Source organism: Rhizoctonia solani, chromosome 7 (assembly GCF_016906535.1).
Source record: "Rhizoctonia solani chromosome 7, complete sequence".
Classification (NCBI taxonomy): Eukaryota; Fungi; Basidiomycota; class Agaricomycetes; order Cantharellales; family Ceratobasidiaceae; genus Rhizoctonia; species Rhizoctonia solani.
In genome coordinates, this window is record NC_057376.1 from 1,340,048 (window position 1) to 1,353,368 (window position 13,321).

General features: G+C 47.9%; 3 protein-coding genes across 3 annotated transcripts; all 3 read left to right on the plus strand.

The window, feature by feature from the left end:
- Positions 1 to 18: 18 nt before the first annotated feature.
- Positions 19 to 3,870, plus strand: RhiXN_06601 (Reverse transcriptase (RNA-dependent DNA polymerase); the record flags this gene model as incomplete). Its single annotated transcript, XM_043326417.1, has 1 exon — positions 19 to 3,870. One exon carries the CDS (start codon positions 19 to 21, stop codon positions 3,868 to 3,870), a length of 3,852 nt encoding a protein of 1,283 aa, XP_043181849.1.
- Positions 3,871 to 4,302: 432 nt separating this feature from the next.
- On the plus strand, positions 4,303 to 10,404 carry RhiXN_06602 (fusaric acid resistance-like protein; the record flags this gene model as incomplete). The annotated part of the gene is made up of 24 exons (XM_043326418.1): positions 4,303 to 4,512; positions 4,576 to 4,670; positions 4,724 to 5,140; positions 5,605 to 6,599; positions 6,652 to 6,671; positions 6,730 to 6,949; positions 7,008 to 7,030; positions 7,084 to 7,217; positions 7,268 to 7,727; positions 7,783 to 8,033; positions 8,090 to 8,319; positions 8,377 to 8,654; positions 8,709 to 8,741; positions 8,801 to 8,949; positions 8,999 to 9,064; positions 9,113 to 9,189; positions 9,238 to 9,310; positions 9,365 to 9,554; positions 9,622 to 9,693; positions 9,730 to 9,782; positions 9,840 to 9,846; positions 9,900 to 9,950; positions 10,006 to 10,201; positions 10,256 to 10,404. The coding sequence occupies 24 exons, from the start codon at positions 4,303 to 4,305 to the stop codon at positions 10,402 to 10,404; spliced, it is 4,449 nt and encodes a 1,482-aa protein (XP_043181850.1).
- Positions 10,405 to 10,714: 310 nt separating this feature from the next.
- RhiXN_06603 (rRNA (adenine-N6,N6)-dimethyltransferase) lies at positions 10,715 to 13,006 on the plus strand (the record flags this gene model as incomplete). The annotated part of the gene is made up of 9 exons (XM_043326419.1): positions 10,715 to 10,884; positions 10,939 to 10,951; positions 11,004 to 11,152; positions 11,205 to 11,298; positions 11,350 to 11,745; positions 11,793 to 11,899; positions 12,471 to 12,627; positions 12,679 to 12,786; positions 12,842 to 13,006. 9 exons carry the CDS (start codon positions 10,715 to 10,717, stop codon positions 13,004 to 13,006), a joined length of 1,359 nt encoding a protein of 452 aa, XP_043181851.1.
- Between the last annotated feature and the right edge of the window lie 315 nt (positions 13,007 to 13,321).

Sequence of the window (13,321 nt, forward strand, 5' to 3'; positions counted from 1 at the left end):
GCGGGGTGCAACCCAAGAATGCATGCACTCCTCAACGAACCGCTATATGAGTATTTTGATATATTTATTCTCCAAGATATTTGGTGGGGCCGTATTGGCTCCCAGAAAGACACTAACCCAGAAAAACAGAATATTTATGGTACCGTCTCCTCTTCTAACTTTCTATGCATTATCCCCCCAGGCGCCAACACTGTCGAGGGGCCAGGGGTAGCTATTTATATACAAAACAATCAAGACATACACCCACAATTCTCCGACATATCCCCCATTCACAAGGACATACTCGCTATTGACCTCAAACTCCACAACTCTCCGGTCACAATTATCAACTGCTACCCCCATGGCAAGAGCTTCAAGGACACAGTGGAAGCAATCAGCAACATCAACATCCCCATGGACAGACCATGCATTATGGCTGGGGACTTCAACATGCACCACCCTGATTGGGCACTCAACCAATCCAAGTGGGAACATCATTGCCCAAACGCACAGGAGAGACTGTTCAGGGCATACGCTGAGTACCAAGACCTCCACATCCTTAACCACCTCAATCTCCCCACCCACATCGTCCCCAGATCGCATACCTCCAATGCCATTATAGATCTTACACTTCTTAACAGCCGAGCCGTTGACGCGTGGCCAAACCTCAACTGGGAGGTGGAAGCCCAGTCCTCAGGCAAGTCCCTTGGTTCGGACCATATGGCCATCACATGGACCATTGGCCCCCACAACCAAGCCAAGCCTGTAGGGGTCACGGAACCGTCCCCCAGGCACATTATTGACACCAGCCACCAAAAGAAGTGGACCCAAGAATACATGCGGCAAGTCCAGAAGACCCCTCTCCCTACAGATCCACGGTCGGCCGAAGAAGCTGATAGGATCACGTCATTGATTCTAGAAGCCATGTCAAACGCCACCAAGATGGTCATGCCCACCCCATTGCGTCAAAAGAAGCCTGGACCAGTTAGATCCCCATGGTGGACAGACGAGTGCTCTGAGGCCGTTCATAACCTCAAGCACAACCCTGACCAAAAACCAAGGGAACAACTGAGAGCAAGCTTGCGTGGTGCCATTAGACGGGCCAAGAAACACAGAGGGGACAAGATCCTGGCAGAGATCTCCACCCAACGTGTCTTTGACGTTCTCAAATGGTACCAAGGGAAGCGGCGATCAATCCTCCCCCCCATCCAGCATCCGATTTCAGGCATCACAGCCACCCACCCACACGACAAAGCTAGGCACCTAGGGGCTCAGTTCTTCCCTCCAGCCAACTCCCCACACGTCACACTGGAACCCCTGGGCATCAGAGAACATCCCAGAAGACCCCACCAGCCAATCACCACCGCGGAAGTCAGAACTGCCATCAATCTTACATCAAACCGCTCCGCGCCAGGGGCGTTCGGTTCTAACTACTGTTTGCTGAAATGGGCCTTCAACGCCTCCCCCAATTACTTTGTCACGCTGTTCAACCTATGCCTGAACATTGGATACCACCCCACCGCCCTGAGGAACTGTATTATTGCACCTATCCCCAAACCCAACCGCGCTAACATGTCTATCCCAAAGAACTACCGACCAATTGCCCTACTAGAAACCCTCTCCAAGCTCCTAGAGAAGGTCATCACAGCTAGGCTCATCCACGAGGCTGGGGAACACCAACTCATTCCCCAATCTCAATTTGGAGGTAAAGACATCACCTCATGTACAGACGCGGGACTATGCATGATACACGACATCCAACTTGCCTGGAAAAGGAACAAGGCTGTCTCCCTACTCACTCTAGACGTATCAGGATATTTCAATAACGTTGATCACTCTAGACTCATATACACCCTTAGGAGGCTAGGCTACTCGTCAAACATATGCGACTGGCTAAAATCATACCTTAGCAATCGCACTGCCCAATTCCGTATAGACGGCCTACTCTGCCCCCACTTCCAACTCCCAGACGTCGGTATCCCTCAGGGCTCACCCCTATCACCCATCCTCTCTTCTCTCTACTTGATTCCTCTTCTTGCTGCCTCTATAGATCCTCAAGCCCACTCTTTTGCCTACATAGACGACTTTACCATCCTTGCCTACTCCCGCTCCCATCAAGATAACATCACCATCATGACCGACATCATCAAGAACATTAACCAAACTGCTATTAAACTTGGCCTAGAATTTGAACTTCCTAAGTCTGACCTCATTCATTTCATCCGCTCTGCTTGTACCCCCCATTCCAATCCTTCACTGACCTTTTCACACTTTGGTACAGATACTGTCATCAGTCCAAAGGACGTGGTCCGATGGCTGGGATTCTATCTGGACAGAAAGCTTAACTTCAAGGAACACATCCAGACCATGGCAGTCAAAGCCAGAGCTACTCTAGCTGGTCTACGCATGTTAGCTAACTCCCAGAACGGTCTCTCAGTCCGTCACGCCCGCATCCTGTTTAAGGCCAGTGTCACTCCGATCTTGACTTATGGACTCCCTCTGTGGTTTCATGGGCGTAGGCAATTGTCGTTGCTCGAACCACTTAGGAAAGTACAGAATCAAGGTCTGAGATGGATACTCGGTGCTTTCCGAACAACTCCCACCAGATGCATGGAGCACCTCGCTTCAATCCCTCCCCTACACATTGCTTGTATTAGAATCATTGAAAATCTTGCTAGCAAACTCAGATCCATCCCCGCACTAGCAGAGGTCGCGCGACGACTGCCACAGAGTTGGGACTCTTCCACATCCCCCCAACCTAACCCCAAATCTCCTATCGCATTCGCCGCGTCCCTCTCACACCCGGATATTGAGTTCATCACACCGTACCTTGTTCACCCGTCGAAACCCAATAACCCATGGCCGGACCAACTCTCAATCGATGAGAAGTCACCCAGTGCCACCAAAAAGGCCGCCGCCAAGGTTATCAAGAACGAGATCGAAGAAGCCGAAAGCAACCCGAACGGGAACACCATCCACAGTTTCTCGGACGGCCACGCCGGTTCACTCAACGGCGTCCCTAAGATCGGACTAGGCTTCATCGTAAAATACGGGCACCAGACCCTAGCAAGACAATCATACAGTATTGGCCCCAGAGCGAACATCTATGACGCGGAAATGTTGGGCATAGCCCTTTGCCTAAACAAATCCGTGGCAATTGCCGAACAAGTACAAGCCAAGCGAATCATCATCTACTGCGACAACCAGGCGGCGGTCAAAACCATATCGTCCCTCCAGAGACACCCCGCACAATACGCCGCCCGGCTATTCCATCAATACGCCCAACACTTCCTGGAGAAAGACCCAAACCACCACATCACCGTCAAATGGTTACCTGGGCACTCCAAGATAACCGGGAACGAACTCGCAGATGAACTAGCTAAGGGGAGCGAGACGCTCCAACCTACCCCCATATTCAACAGAACAATCACATGGGCCAAGACGATGGCCACGAAACGAGCCACTAGAGACTGGAAGAAAGTCTGGGCAGAACACACGATCGCTCGCCCAGACTCGGGGACTTTTATCCCACGCCCCCCAGCCCTCAAACTTCACCCCATATTCAACCGCCCCACATACCCTCGCAACGTACAATGCCGCCTAGTCCAATTCCTCACTGGACACGGCTTTTATGGGGCATACAGCGCTCGTTTCCACTCACACATCGACCCACAATGCTCATGCGGCGAACCATCTCAAACGCCCGAGCACCTGCTCATGTTCTGTCCGGATACGGAGGATTACAGACATATCATCACTGAAGCATCACCTGAACGCTCCTGGGAGGAGTTATTCGGAACACTGCCGGGACTGGAGGCAGTATCTGAGTTCATACTAAAGTCGGGAATCGGGAAGTGTAGAGATACGCCGGCAACCGCTCAACCTCTGTAGGGCCTTACGCCCAAGTCCATACGTCCTTATGACCGCTCCATACGCCCTTACGGCCGCCACACCCCCCGTCCTTAGGACATACCTTTTATCACGCCCTTATGGCCCCTGTACATGGCCCCATGTGGTCATCCCGTGCTTACTACCTCGCTTTCTCGTGTCTCCCTTTGCGTCGCCTCTTTTGTTTTCTCTCTCTCTCTCTTAGCGTAGTTTGCCTCGGTTTCTTGTGAGCGGTTTGCCTTGTTTCGCATGTAGCTCCTTAAATATGAATCAAAAAAAAAAAAAAAAAAAAATCGGTTTCACGTGACTAGGCCCCTAAACTATCTTCCATTCCGATACCCCTGAGTAACTGCAAGCTTCAACCATCACCTCTCACAGCTATAGGCTCTTTTCCACTCGTTTAGTCTCCTTTAAATATTATATTACTTGCTTCTAATGCTTTCTCTTCGTAAAATCATCTTTTTAACTCTTTTTACTACACCCTCAATCGTTTCCGCCCATATCACTCCTACAGTTCCGACCGCAGGAGCACAGTATCAAGGAGGCCAAACGCAGGTCTTCAAGTGGTCCTACAGTAAGGACGACGTGAATGGTAATCCATTTATAGCAGAACGATTTAAATGTGATTTAATGTGGGGAAAGAATGTAAGTTGCGCTACGGAATATTCCTAAGCTCCTAGTTCAAGTTTATCATGTCCGTGTTTTCAGCACTGGGTCGCATTGCTTGCTCGAAACCTGAGCATACACGATGAATGGGTCGCGGTTCACTTTAGGCCCGATTATGGATTCGATAGCACTGCATAGTATGTATCTGAATAACCAATGCGCATATATGGAGATGCTGATGGGTTCAAAGCTACGTGCGCTATGCGACCGAAGAAACCAGCTCGGTTGTCAACACAAATCACTTTACTTTGTCAGATATGAACGGAACTAATTTCAGCCAGTTATTTAACGAACAACCTGATCCCAATGTCGCGTCTCATGGGTCTGGTGGGTCCGGCTCCGATCACACAAACCAGAGCATCTCGAGTACCCTCACCACAACAAATTTGGGACACAGCTCAGAGAAAGCCACAGGGTTTACTCGGAATGGCAACGCTCCTACCTCAACTGGTGTTTATCCGCTACCTACCAGCTCAATGGCCGGATTTACCAATGGAAACGATCAAGGCGTTTCGCAGACTGGCGGACCTATTGGACCCCTTGGAGCTCCACCGATGCCAACTGTGGGAGACACCGACGATTCCCAGCAGATCTCAACAGATAGTCAGTCAGGCGCAATAAGCCTGACGAGACAGAGAGATAGTGCGTGGAGAAAACTCTCCCTAGCTTTATGGCCTGTACTAGTTGGAGCTATGATGGCCATGTAAAGCGTTTTGTTTCGGCTGAAGTATTACGTCGCTTTTTCATGTACCATTGCTGGATGGGCTCATAGTGTAACAATAAGTGTAATAGTAACATGTAATATAGATACTTTTTCAAGGAGAAAGGTATTTAGGCTTGGGTTCACGTTATCTTTACTCATATTTACTCTATCGGACCAATGACGCACCTGTTTGACGTGCTTCGATTTGATGTCTCACAGTCACGTGACGTACCGGAAATGTGCTTGGCACTAGGCCTGTCACTTGCTAGCCACTACAATCTGTTGTTCTTGTGGTGGCCATTACGTCTGTGTCTTTGAGAGCTATTGGTAGATTTCTGGACAAGTTGAGACTGTGATATGACTTCCAGACAATCTCCTGTCCAGAGTGGAACAAACACCCCGCGATCACTTGGTCCCTTCGCAACTTTACCACGAAGCAGCAAGTCCACACCCGCAGAGAGTATATTAAACGAGCCTGGTGCTGAGCCTGGTGGAACTCGCCCCCTTCCGATCTTTCAATCACGCAAGCCAGCTAATTTCTTTGAAGACGAAGCCCAAGTAGCCTTTTCACCCCCTACTCTTCAGGGGTTTGACCAACGCGGCAATGACTTGACCCGCTCTTTCCGTGACATAATGCCGAGATCTCTTGGGAATGAGCCCGTAGAGAATCGAGCTAGGGACCGTCCTACTAAGCCGCCATTGGATCGCAACTGGACGTTATTAGGCCAACTGCTGAAAGACGATGGAGCACTAAAGCGTCGGCGTGCATCGGTTGCTGTAGCCCCACCTAACCCCCCTCGGACTTTGAGACAGCCTTTACCATCATCTAATCGGGAATCCAGGTCCTCATCTAATCGTCCTTTAGGCGCAAGGAGTCAGTCTTCAAGCCCGGACATTTTGTCTTCGCAGGAAATTCCTTTTGATGCACCCAACCACCCATTCACTCAATCCGTTACAATCGCCCAGAGCTCTCATGATGAGACCGAGCTGTTCACTCGTCCCAATACCGAAGACGAACATCTTCTGTCCAGGTCTACCTCGGCCACGGCCGGTGGTGGGTCTATACGTCGCCGGGGGCAAACGAATATCATTCGCGAAGATAGCTATGATTCTTCTAGTGATTCCGACCATGAGGATACCGAAAGTGATTCAACTAATGACCAACTATCCATCCCAATCACCTCTCGCATTTGGTTGCCTGCACTTTCTCCTGTTCAGAAAAAGGTGCTTAAATGCTCAATTGCCTACACTATTGGGTGCCTTTTCACGTTTGTGCCAGCACTCTCGAATTTGCTGACAGATATCGTCCCACTTGGAACCCAACAAGGGCCATCTCCAACCGGACACATGGTTGCTACAGTTGGTAAGAGCCTCCCTCTATTTCCGAGTTACACATGCCTTACTTCGACGACTAGCCGTTTACTACAATCCTGCCGTATGTTCAGCAGTACTACATTGATGTGTCTCATATTGATCATAAATGTAATAAACAGAAAACCATCGGCGCAATGATAGAAGCAGACATGTTTTGTTTGGTGGGAGCAGCATTTGCATCCATCGCCTCCTTGGTGGCGACGGACAGCTTTTGGTTCTTTGAGCTACAGCCGGGTTGGGAGTGGCTCGCTGATCTCCTTGTGTTGGCATGGGTAGGCTTGGCTATGGCACTGATTGCATGGTCTAAGCTTTGGGTCAACAAACCTACGTTTGGCAGCGGTGAGTGAACAACCGGTAAACATCCAGGGGCTCGCCTCGCTTAATGATTGGTGTTTAGCTTGTAGTATGACTAGTATTATTGTTAGTAGCCATTATCCCCTCGTCCCATTCGCTGGTTCATAGTCCTTATTTAGCTCTTCGTCGTTATTATCAAAGAGGGCGGGACAGAAGTACTTGCACAAGTGTTGTTCATCACCGCCTTAGGAATAACCATATCAAACCTCACATGCTTTGGATTATGGCCCGAAAGTGCGACCACCAATCTTCAGTAGGCCAATCTATTGTGTACTAGAGCTCAGGGTATTAACGTCAACTTAGGAAAGAAATGACTACCACCTTGAACTCGTTTGCCACATTGCTCAAGATGTTGACCAGCGCTTTCCTCCTAGATGACGAGACACCTGTTCGCCGTCAAACACTTATCAAAGCGGCTGAAGCCCATCAAAAGTCGTTCACTTCACTTCAAAAAGTATTGGCAGAGGCTCGCGTTGAACGATGTGACCCACGTATTCAAAGAACTGCCAAGGTCTATGACGAAGTCGTCTTGGGGCTAAATCACCTTGCCCAACATTTTGGTGGTCTTCGTAGCGGGACTAAGCTTCAGTTTGAATTTATACAAAGTCACAGAGAAACAAAGGACGAATCAAATTCAACGGGGCTTCGGGCGAATGGAAAAGGAATTGATATGAGTGGAAAAGAAGACGAGGAGACTAAGACTCCCGAAGCAATGTTTCGTTCTTTGATAGATGACTTGGGATCTCCATTGCGAAAGCTTTCCGTGCGTATACATAAATGATATTCCCCTCGGAATCTCGTCTGACAGAAGCGAATAGGAAGTTTGCGTTGGAACATTGGGCAAAATGTCAAATGCATTCCAATCTGTTCGCCAGTCTGACTCCGACTCAGATCTGGAAGATTTTACCAAAATGAAGCGAGAGATTGACCAAACGCTCTTCCAATTCGAAAGTACCTCCGAACAGGCAGTTATGCGGTTGTTCCGTCGGGGAGATGGTGGGGACAACGGCGAAGCGTCAAGTAGTGAAGCATTGGACAAGGAGAATGAATCGGTGCTATTGGTGTTCTTGTGAGTACGCTCGGCTTTGTTGCGTTGACTCTTTGTTGACCGCACTTACTTGGAAGCTTTATTTTCACGCTCAAGGAATTGGCTCGAGACCTGATGGCATTGACTGACGTTATGAGCGTTATATACATAACTGAGAGGGCTGTCGCCATAGAAAAGAGTTCTTGGAGTTGGATTTGGAAACGTAGTATCTGCTGCTTCCCTGGCAAACGACTTCCTTCGCCCTGGAAACTCGGGAGCAGCTCTGAATCAAGGCCTAGAAAGCGACCCGGGCTAAGGCGACAAATCTGTATGTATCTCTCCTGTTCTCCGAGTGATTCAGTCTAACCATGAACTATGGTAAAAGCATCACGCCTTCTTCAAGCCACGCAGAATCGCACCCCATTATTTCCCAAAGTCGAACCTCATGCGCCTAATACTGCACTACGACTTTCTCGCACCCAACTCAGCACATGGGGGAGAGTCAAACAATCGATTTGGGCCTTGGGACAGTTTTTCCGCCAGCCCGAAATTAAGTACAGCATTAAAACAGGAATGGCTGTAGCCATACTTGCCGCCCCTGCATTTATCGAGAGTACCAGAGAGACTTTTATGGAATACAGGGGAGAGTGGGCCCTGATATCTGTAAGCGAGCTTCATTTTGGATAACTAGACTGTTTGAATTTAACCTACGGCTAGTGCTTTGTCGTTTTGTCGCCCACCGTAGGAGCCGTAAGTAGTATATCAAAATCAAGCGGTACGAGGTCCATTAACACTTTTATTGTTTGTAGACCAACTTCCTTAGCTTGCACCGTATCATGGGTACCTTCGTTGGAGCAACTGTTGCTGTTGTGGTGTTCACTTTATTCAGGCATCAACCAGCCATACTTGTTCTATGTTCGTTCTTGTATTCACTCCCATGCTTCTATTATATTGTTAAGTAAGTTGCCTCCATCTCCTCATTGATTGAAACTGACTGAAATCAACAGCTATCCTCAATACGCTACAAGTGGCCGATTTGTGCTTCTTACATATAACCTCACATGTCTATTTTCGTAGGTTGTCCAAACTATATCCTTTCATACTATACTGAAATTGTTTAGATACAACTCCCGTGACGATGACATTCCTGTTTTGACGGTTGCCCGGCGTAGAGCTACGGCTGTGACAATTGGCGTTGGTAAATCGGTTGGTTTTCGTGTCTGACGATCTCTGACATCACGAATAGTCTGGGCCTTCTTTGTGAGCAGATACTGGTGGCCATTTGAGGCTAGGAGGGAACTGGGAAGGGTGTTGAGCGAGTATGATTACCCTTTGGCGCGACTGATATCATTTGAACTAAACTTGCGGTGCAGATTCTGTCTTAACATTGGCTGGTTCTACCAGTGTCTCGTGTCCTCTTATTCTGTTCGTCCAGATGTGCTTCGACAGATAGCTTTCGGAAATGGAGAGAACCCCATGAAACTTAAGGATGGCCAAGATGATGAAGCTATAAACTATCCTCCCCATCTCAGGCGACCCATTACAGAATTCATGGCAATGCGAGTACTCTTGTCTGAACGCGTGAAAGCGACACTTACTCAACTACGGCATTAGGGAATTGCATTTGCAGTTGAAGCTTATAGAGTTACAAGGACTTCTCGCACAGACACAGAACGAGCCTCGACTCAAGGGACCTTTTCCAGTAGCCTTATATCGGACTATATTAACTAGCTTGCAGTCAATGCTTGATATGCTCCACTCCCTACGATGTGCGACTACTCAGGAAGATTGGTAAGCTTTACTTTATGCCGATTGCATCTACTCGCAACCTAACGTTATTATTTATAGGTACACAGTAAGTTATTTGGCTTTGTTCGAGCATAAAACATGAGATAATCCGGTTTACAGGTGGTTCGACGCCAGTTTATTATTCCGGTGAATAAAGAGCGGCGTGATATGGTATACTAGGCATATTGAGCGATAATCAAGAATGATACTGACATATGATTGTGAGGTTGGAAACATCCTACTATACTTTTCGACGCTATCTGGGGCATTCCAGCTCAAAACGCCACTTCCACCCTACTTGCCCCCTGCTGAGCAAGCGAGGAAGAAACTTGTGGATGCGGTACGACAACTGGAGGTAGTGAAGAATAGAGACATCAAGGCCTCGAAACATTTACTCTTCTTTGCCTATGTCATGCTCATGGGTAAGTAGTGATTTAACCCTGTCTTGAGGAATCCAGGGCCAACCATCTATATAGGTGGCGTTATCAAGGAGCTTGAATTCCTCGGTAGCACCTTACAAGAAGCGTTCGGTGTTATTGGAGAGTCGTCCAGCCTATTTGAGGCACTATTCTCAAATTACGATGGAGACTGGGAAGAGGGACGACCGGAAATTGAAGATCGCTAGACTACAATTACATGTCTACTTACATATTTCGGGCATCAAGAAGTAGTGTGCTCATTTTTCACATACTTATAATGTTTCTCTGAGCTCCGCAATTGTGACTATATATTCTTCCGATGTCTCAGCGCTAATTCACGGAGTGAGGGAATTTGCAATTCAAATTTGGGTGTTATGCGTCGATTACCTTACCCCACCTTCGTGTGCCTGCTACAACACTCAACTACTCACCCACTTGGTTTTGCTCGTGGCTGAATTGAACCTCCTATCTCTCACTTAGATAAATCCACAATTTGCCGAGAATCCATACATCACAATGCCTCGCGCGACTACTCAACGCTACTCTCGGAGTCATAGTTCTTCGGCCAAAGCAAGCGCCAGCCAGTCAACTTCTGAAGCTACAGGCAGCTCTTCGGGCCGAAATCCGCTATTTAATACTGAGAGGTTTGGTCAACATATTCTCAAAAATCCACTTGTAGCTCAAGGGTGAGTAATCAGACTTGGATACGTGAAGGATTATAATTGACACCCATCTAATAGAATAGTTGATAAGGTGAAGGAACACCATATAGAAAAGGATTTATTTATATTTACATATGACTCAGGCGAACCTCAAACCGACAGATAGAGTCCTTGAAGTCGGACCGGGAACCGGGAATCTGACCGTACGAATCTTGGAAAGGGCGAAACATTGCACTGCTGTCGAAATGGATCCCCGTATGGCGGCAGAGTTGACAAAGCGAGTACAAGGGACGTGAGTACTTTGCACTTTAGCTATTTTAGCCACGCACCCACGCTTCAAATAGTCCAGAACAACACAAACTTAACATCATGATTGGTGACTTTGTCAAGGCAGAGCTACCTTATTTCGACGTTTGTATCAGTAACACCCCATATCAGGTACGTCTTTCGAAGCCTAAATGTATCATGTATTGTAAATTTGTTATCTAGATCTCTTCTCCGATCGTTTTTCGACTTCTATCACACCGACCACTCTTCCGCGTTGCGATACTGATGTTCCAGCGTGAATTCGCCCTTCGACTTGTTGCTCGGCCTGGTGATGCTCTTTGGTGCAGGCTCTCAGCCAACGTTCAAATGTATGCAAAAGTCGACCACATTATGAAAGTCGGCAAAAATAACTTTCGACCTGCGCCACAAGTGGAATCAAGCGTTGTCCGAATAGTTCCGATTGACCCGCCACCTCCGCTCAGATTCGAAGAGTTTGATGGCTTGACACGGATCTTATTTTCTCGACGAAACAAAACTGCCCATGCCAACTTCCTGGCAAAAGGTGTGATGGAGCTCCTCGATAGGAACTACAAGACATGGTGCGCCGAAAAAAATAAGGTGAGTTGAAGGGACTTGATAAGAATCTCGTTCTCATTCCATAATAGATCGTTCCAGATGGCTTCAATATGAAGGAAGCGGTCGAATTAATACTAGAGAGCACTGGGTTCAAAGAGAGCAGAGCAGCTAAAATGGATATCGATGACCTACTTGCGTACGTACCCCAAACCTCCCATAAAACATTTGCCTGACACTCAGTAGACTGCTATCTGCCTTTCATGAGAAGGGAATTCACTTCGCCTGACGCCTGTTCCATAGTGCGTGGATACTCTGATATCGCCGGTTTTACGAAATGTTACCCGCTTATGTCAAACTAAACTTAGTGCATCTCGTATCTAACTTATTGGTCACAACGGAATCGCATGTATTTGTGTCTCATAGCCGTATGCAGACTATGCTTCTTCAAGTTGTCAGGAATCCACGTTTAGTCATTTGACGATTGGTAGCTCGTCATGAGGATCTAAAAATACGCATCACTTAGAAGACTGACGTTTCGTGCTCTTGCGAGATGATAGGTGTAGTTCTTGAATCGGAAACCTCGGATCCGCTTTCTCAGTCTGGACTGATGAGCCGTAAGGAGTCACATATTTACGGTATGTACCTGAGCTCGAGGCACGGTTAGACCATCTCGTCACCCATGGTATGCCGTGCCGAGAACCAGGCGTGTGTGAACTATCACGCTGATATCTAAAAATAACCTATGATCACCAGCCTTTTTCAACTAGGGACACAACCAGGAGCCCCGGCGCCACAATCGGTATAATAGCCCATCATCTGCTTCTCTGGTCGAGTCTCCGACCCTTTTACACCCATCTCTGCTCCCCCAAGTTTATTATCGCAATGAGCAGCAACTACGATACCATCACCAAGACGCTTAGCTCCGTACGTCAGGCTTGCTCGATCATGCCGGCATGAGCACTGATTTTTCCCAAGCCTCCTCCACCGACGTTGGAAGAGATTTTAGGCACATTCAGCTCCCAAGAAGGCGGAGACAAAGAGCTGTTGGAAGCCATCGTCCGTGCAAAAGAGGCCGAAGAACTGGTGAGTGGGACACAACGTTACATTTTTATCATACTCATCGCCTCTACTGGACCAGCGGGTTGCCGCTGTGGCAAGCTTACAAGAAACCATCATGCAACTACAGCATGCACTTGCGCAAGCATCGGGTCTAATCCCTCCCCCCCGTACCCCACCACGCCGTAACCAGTCAACAAAGACTGCGCGGCGTAGGGCTGCGCCAAATCGATCGACATCCAGGTGACTGTTGATATCGCCCTGCCCTACCCTAAAGAATTTCGTCCGGGAATGTTGCTTTGGTATATGTCGTATTTTTATATGCGAAGCCCTGTATGTTGATAGCTTTCTCTTGTGTTTATTTCTAGTTCGTCTGCATTGTACTATAATTAGCATTGATTTGTTTTACATGATGATGCTATCTCCGACACGAGAAGAAAACAGTACATCCAATTAACTGGGGCGCATACACGGTAAAAGCGCCACACGGTGGCCACACATGCGCTCTATTCATGTGTTGACAGCACCTTAAGTGGTAATTGAATTAGTATGCCTGTATTAG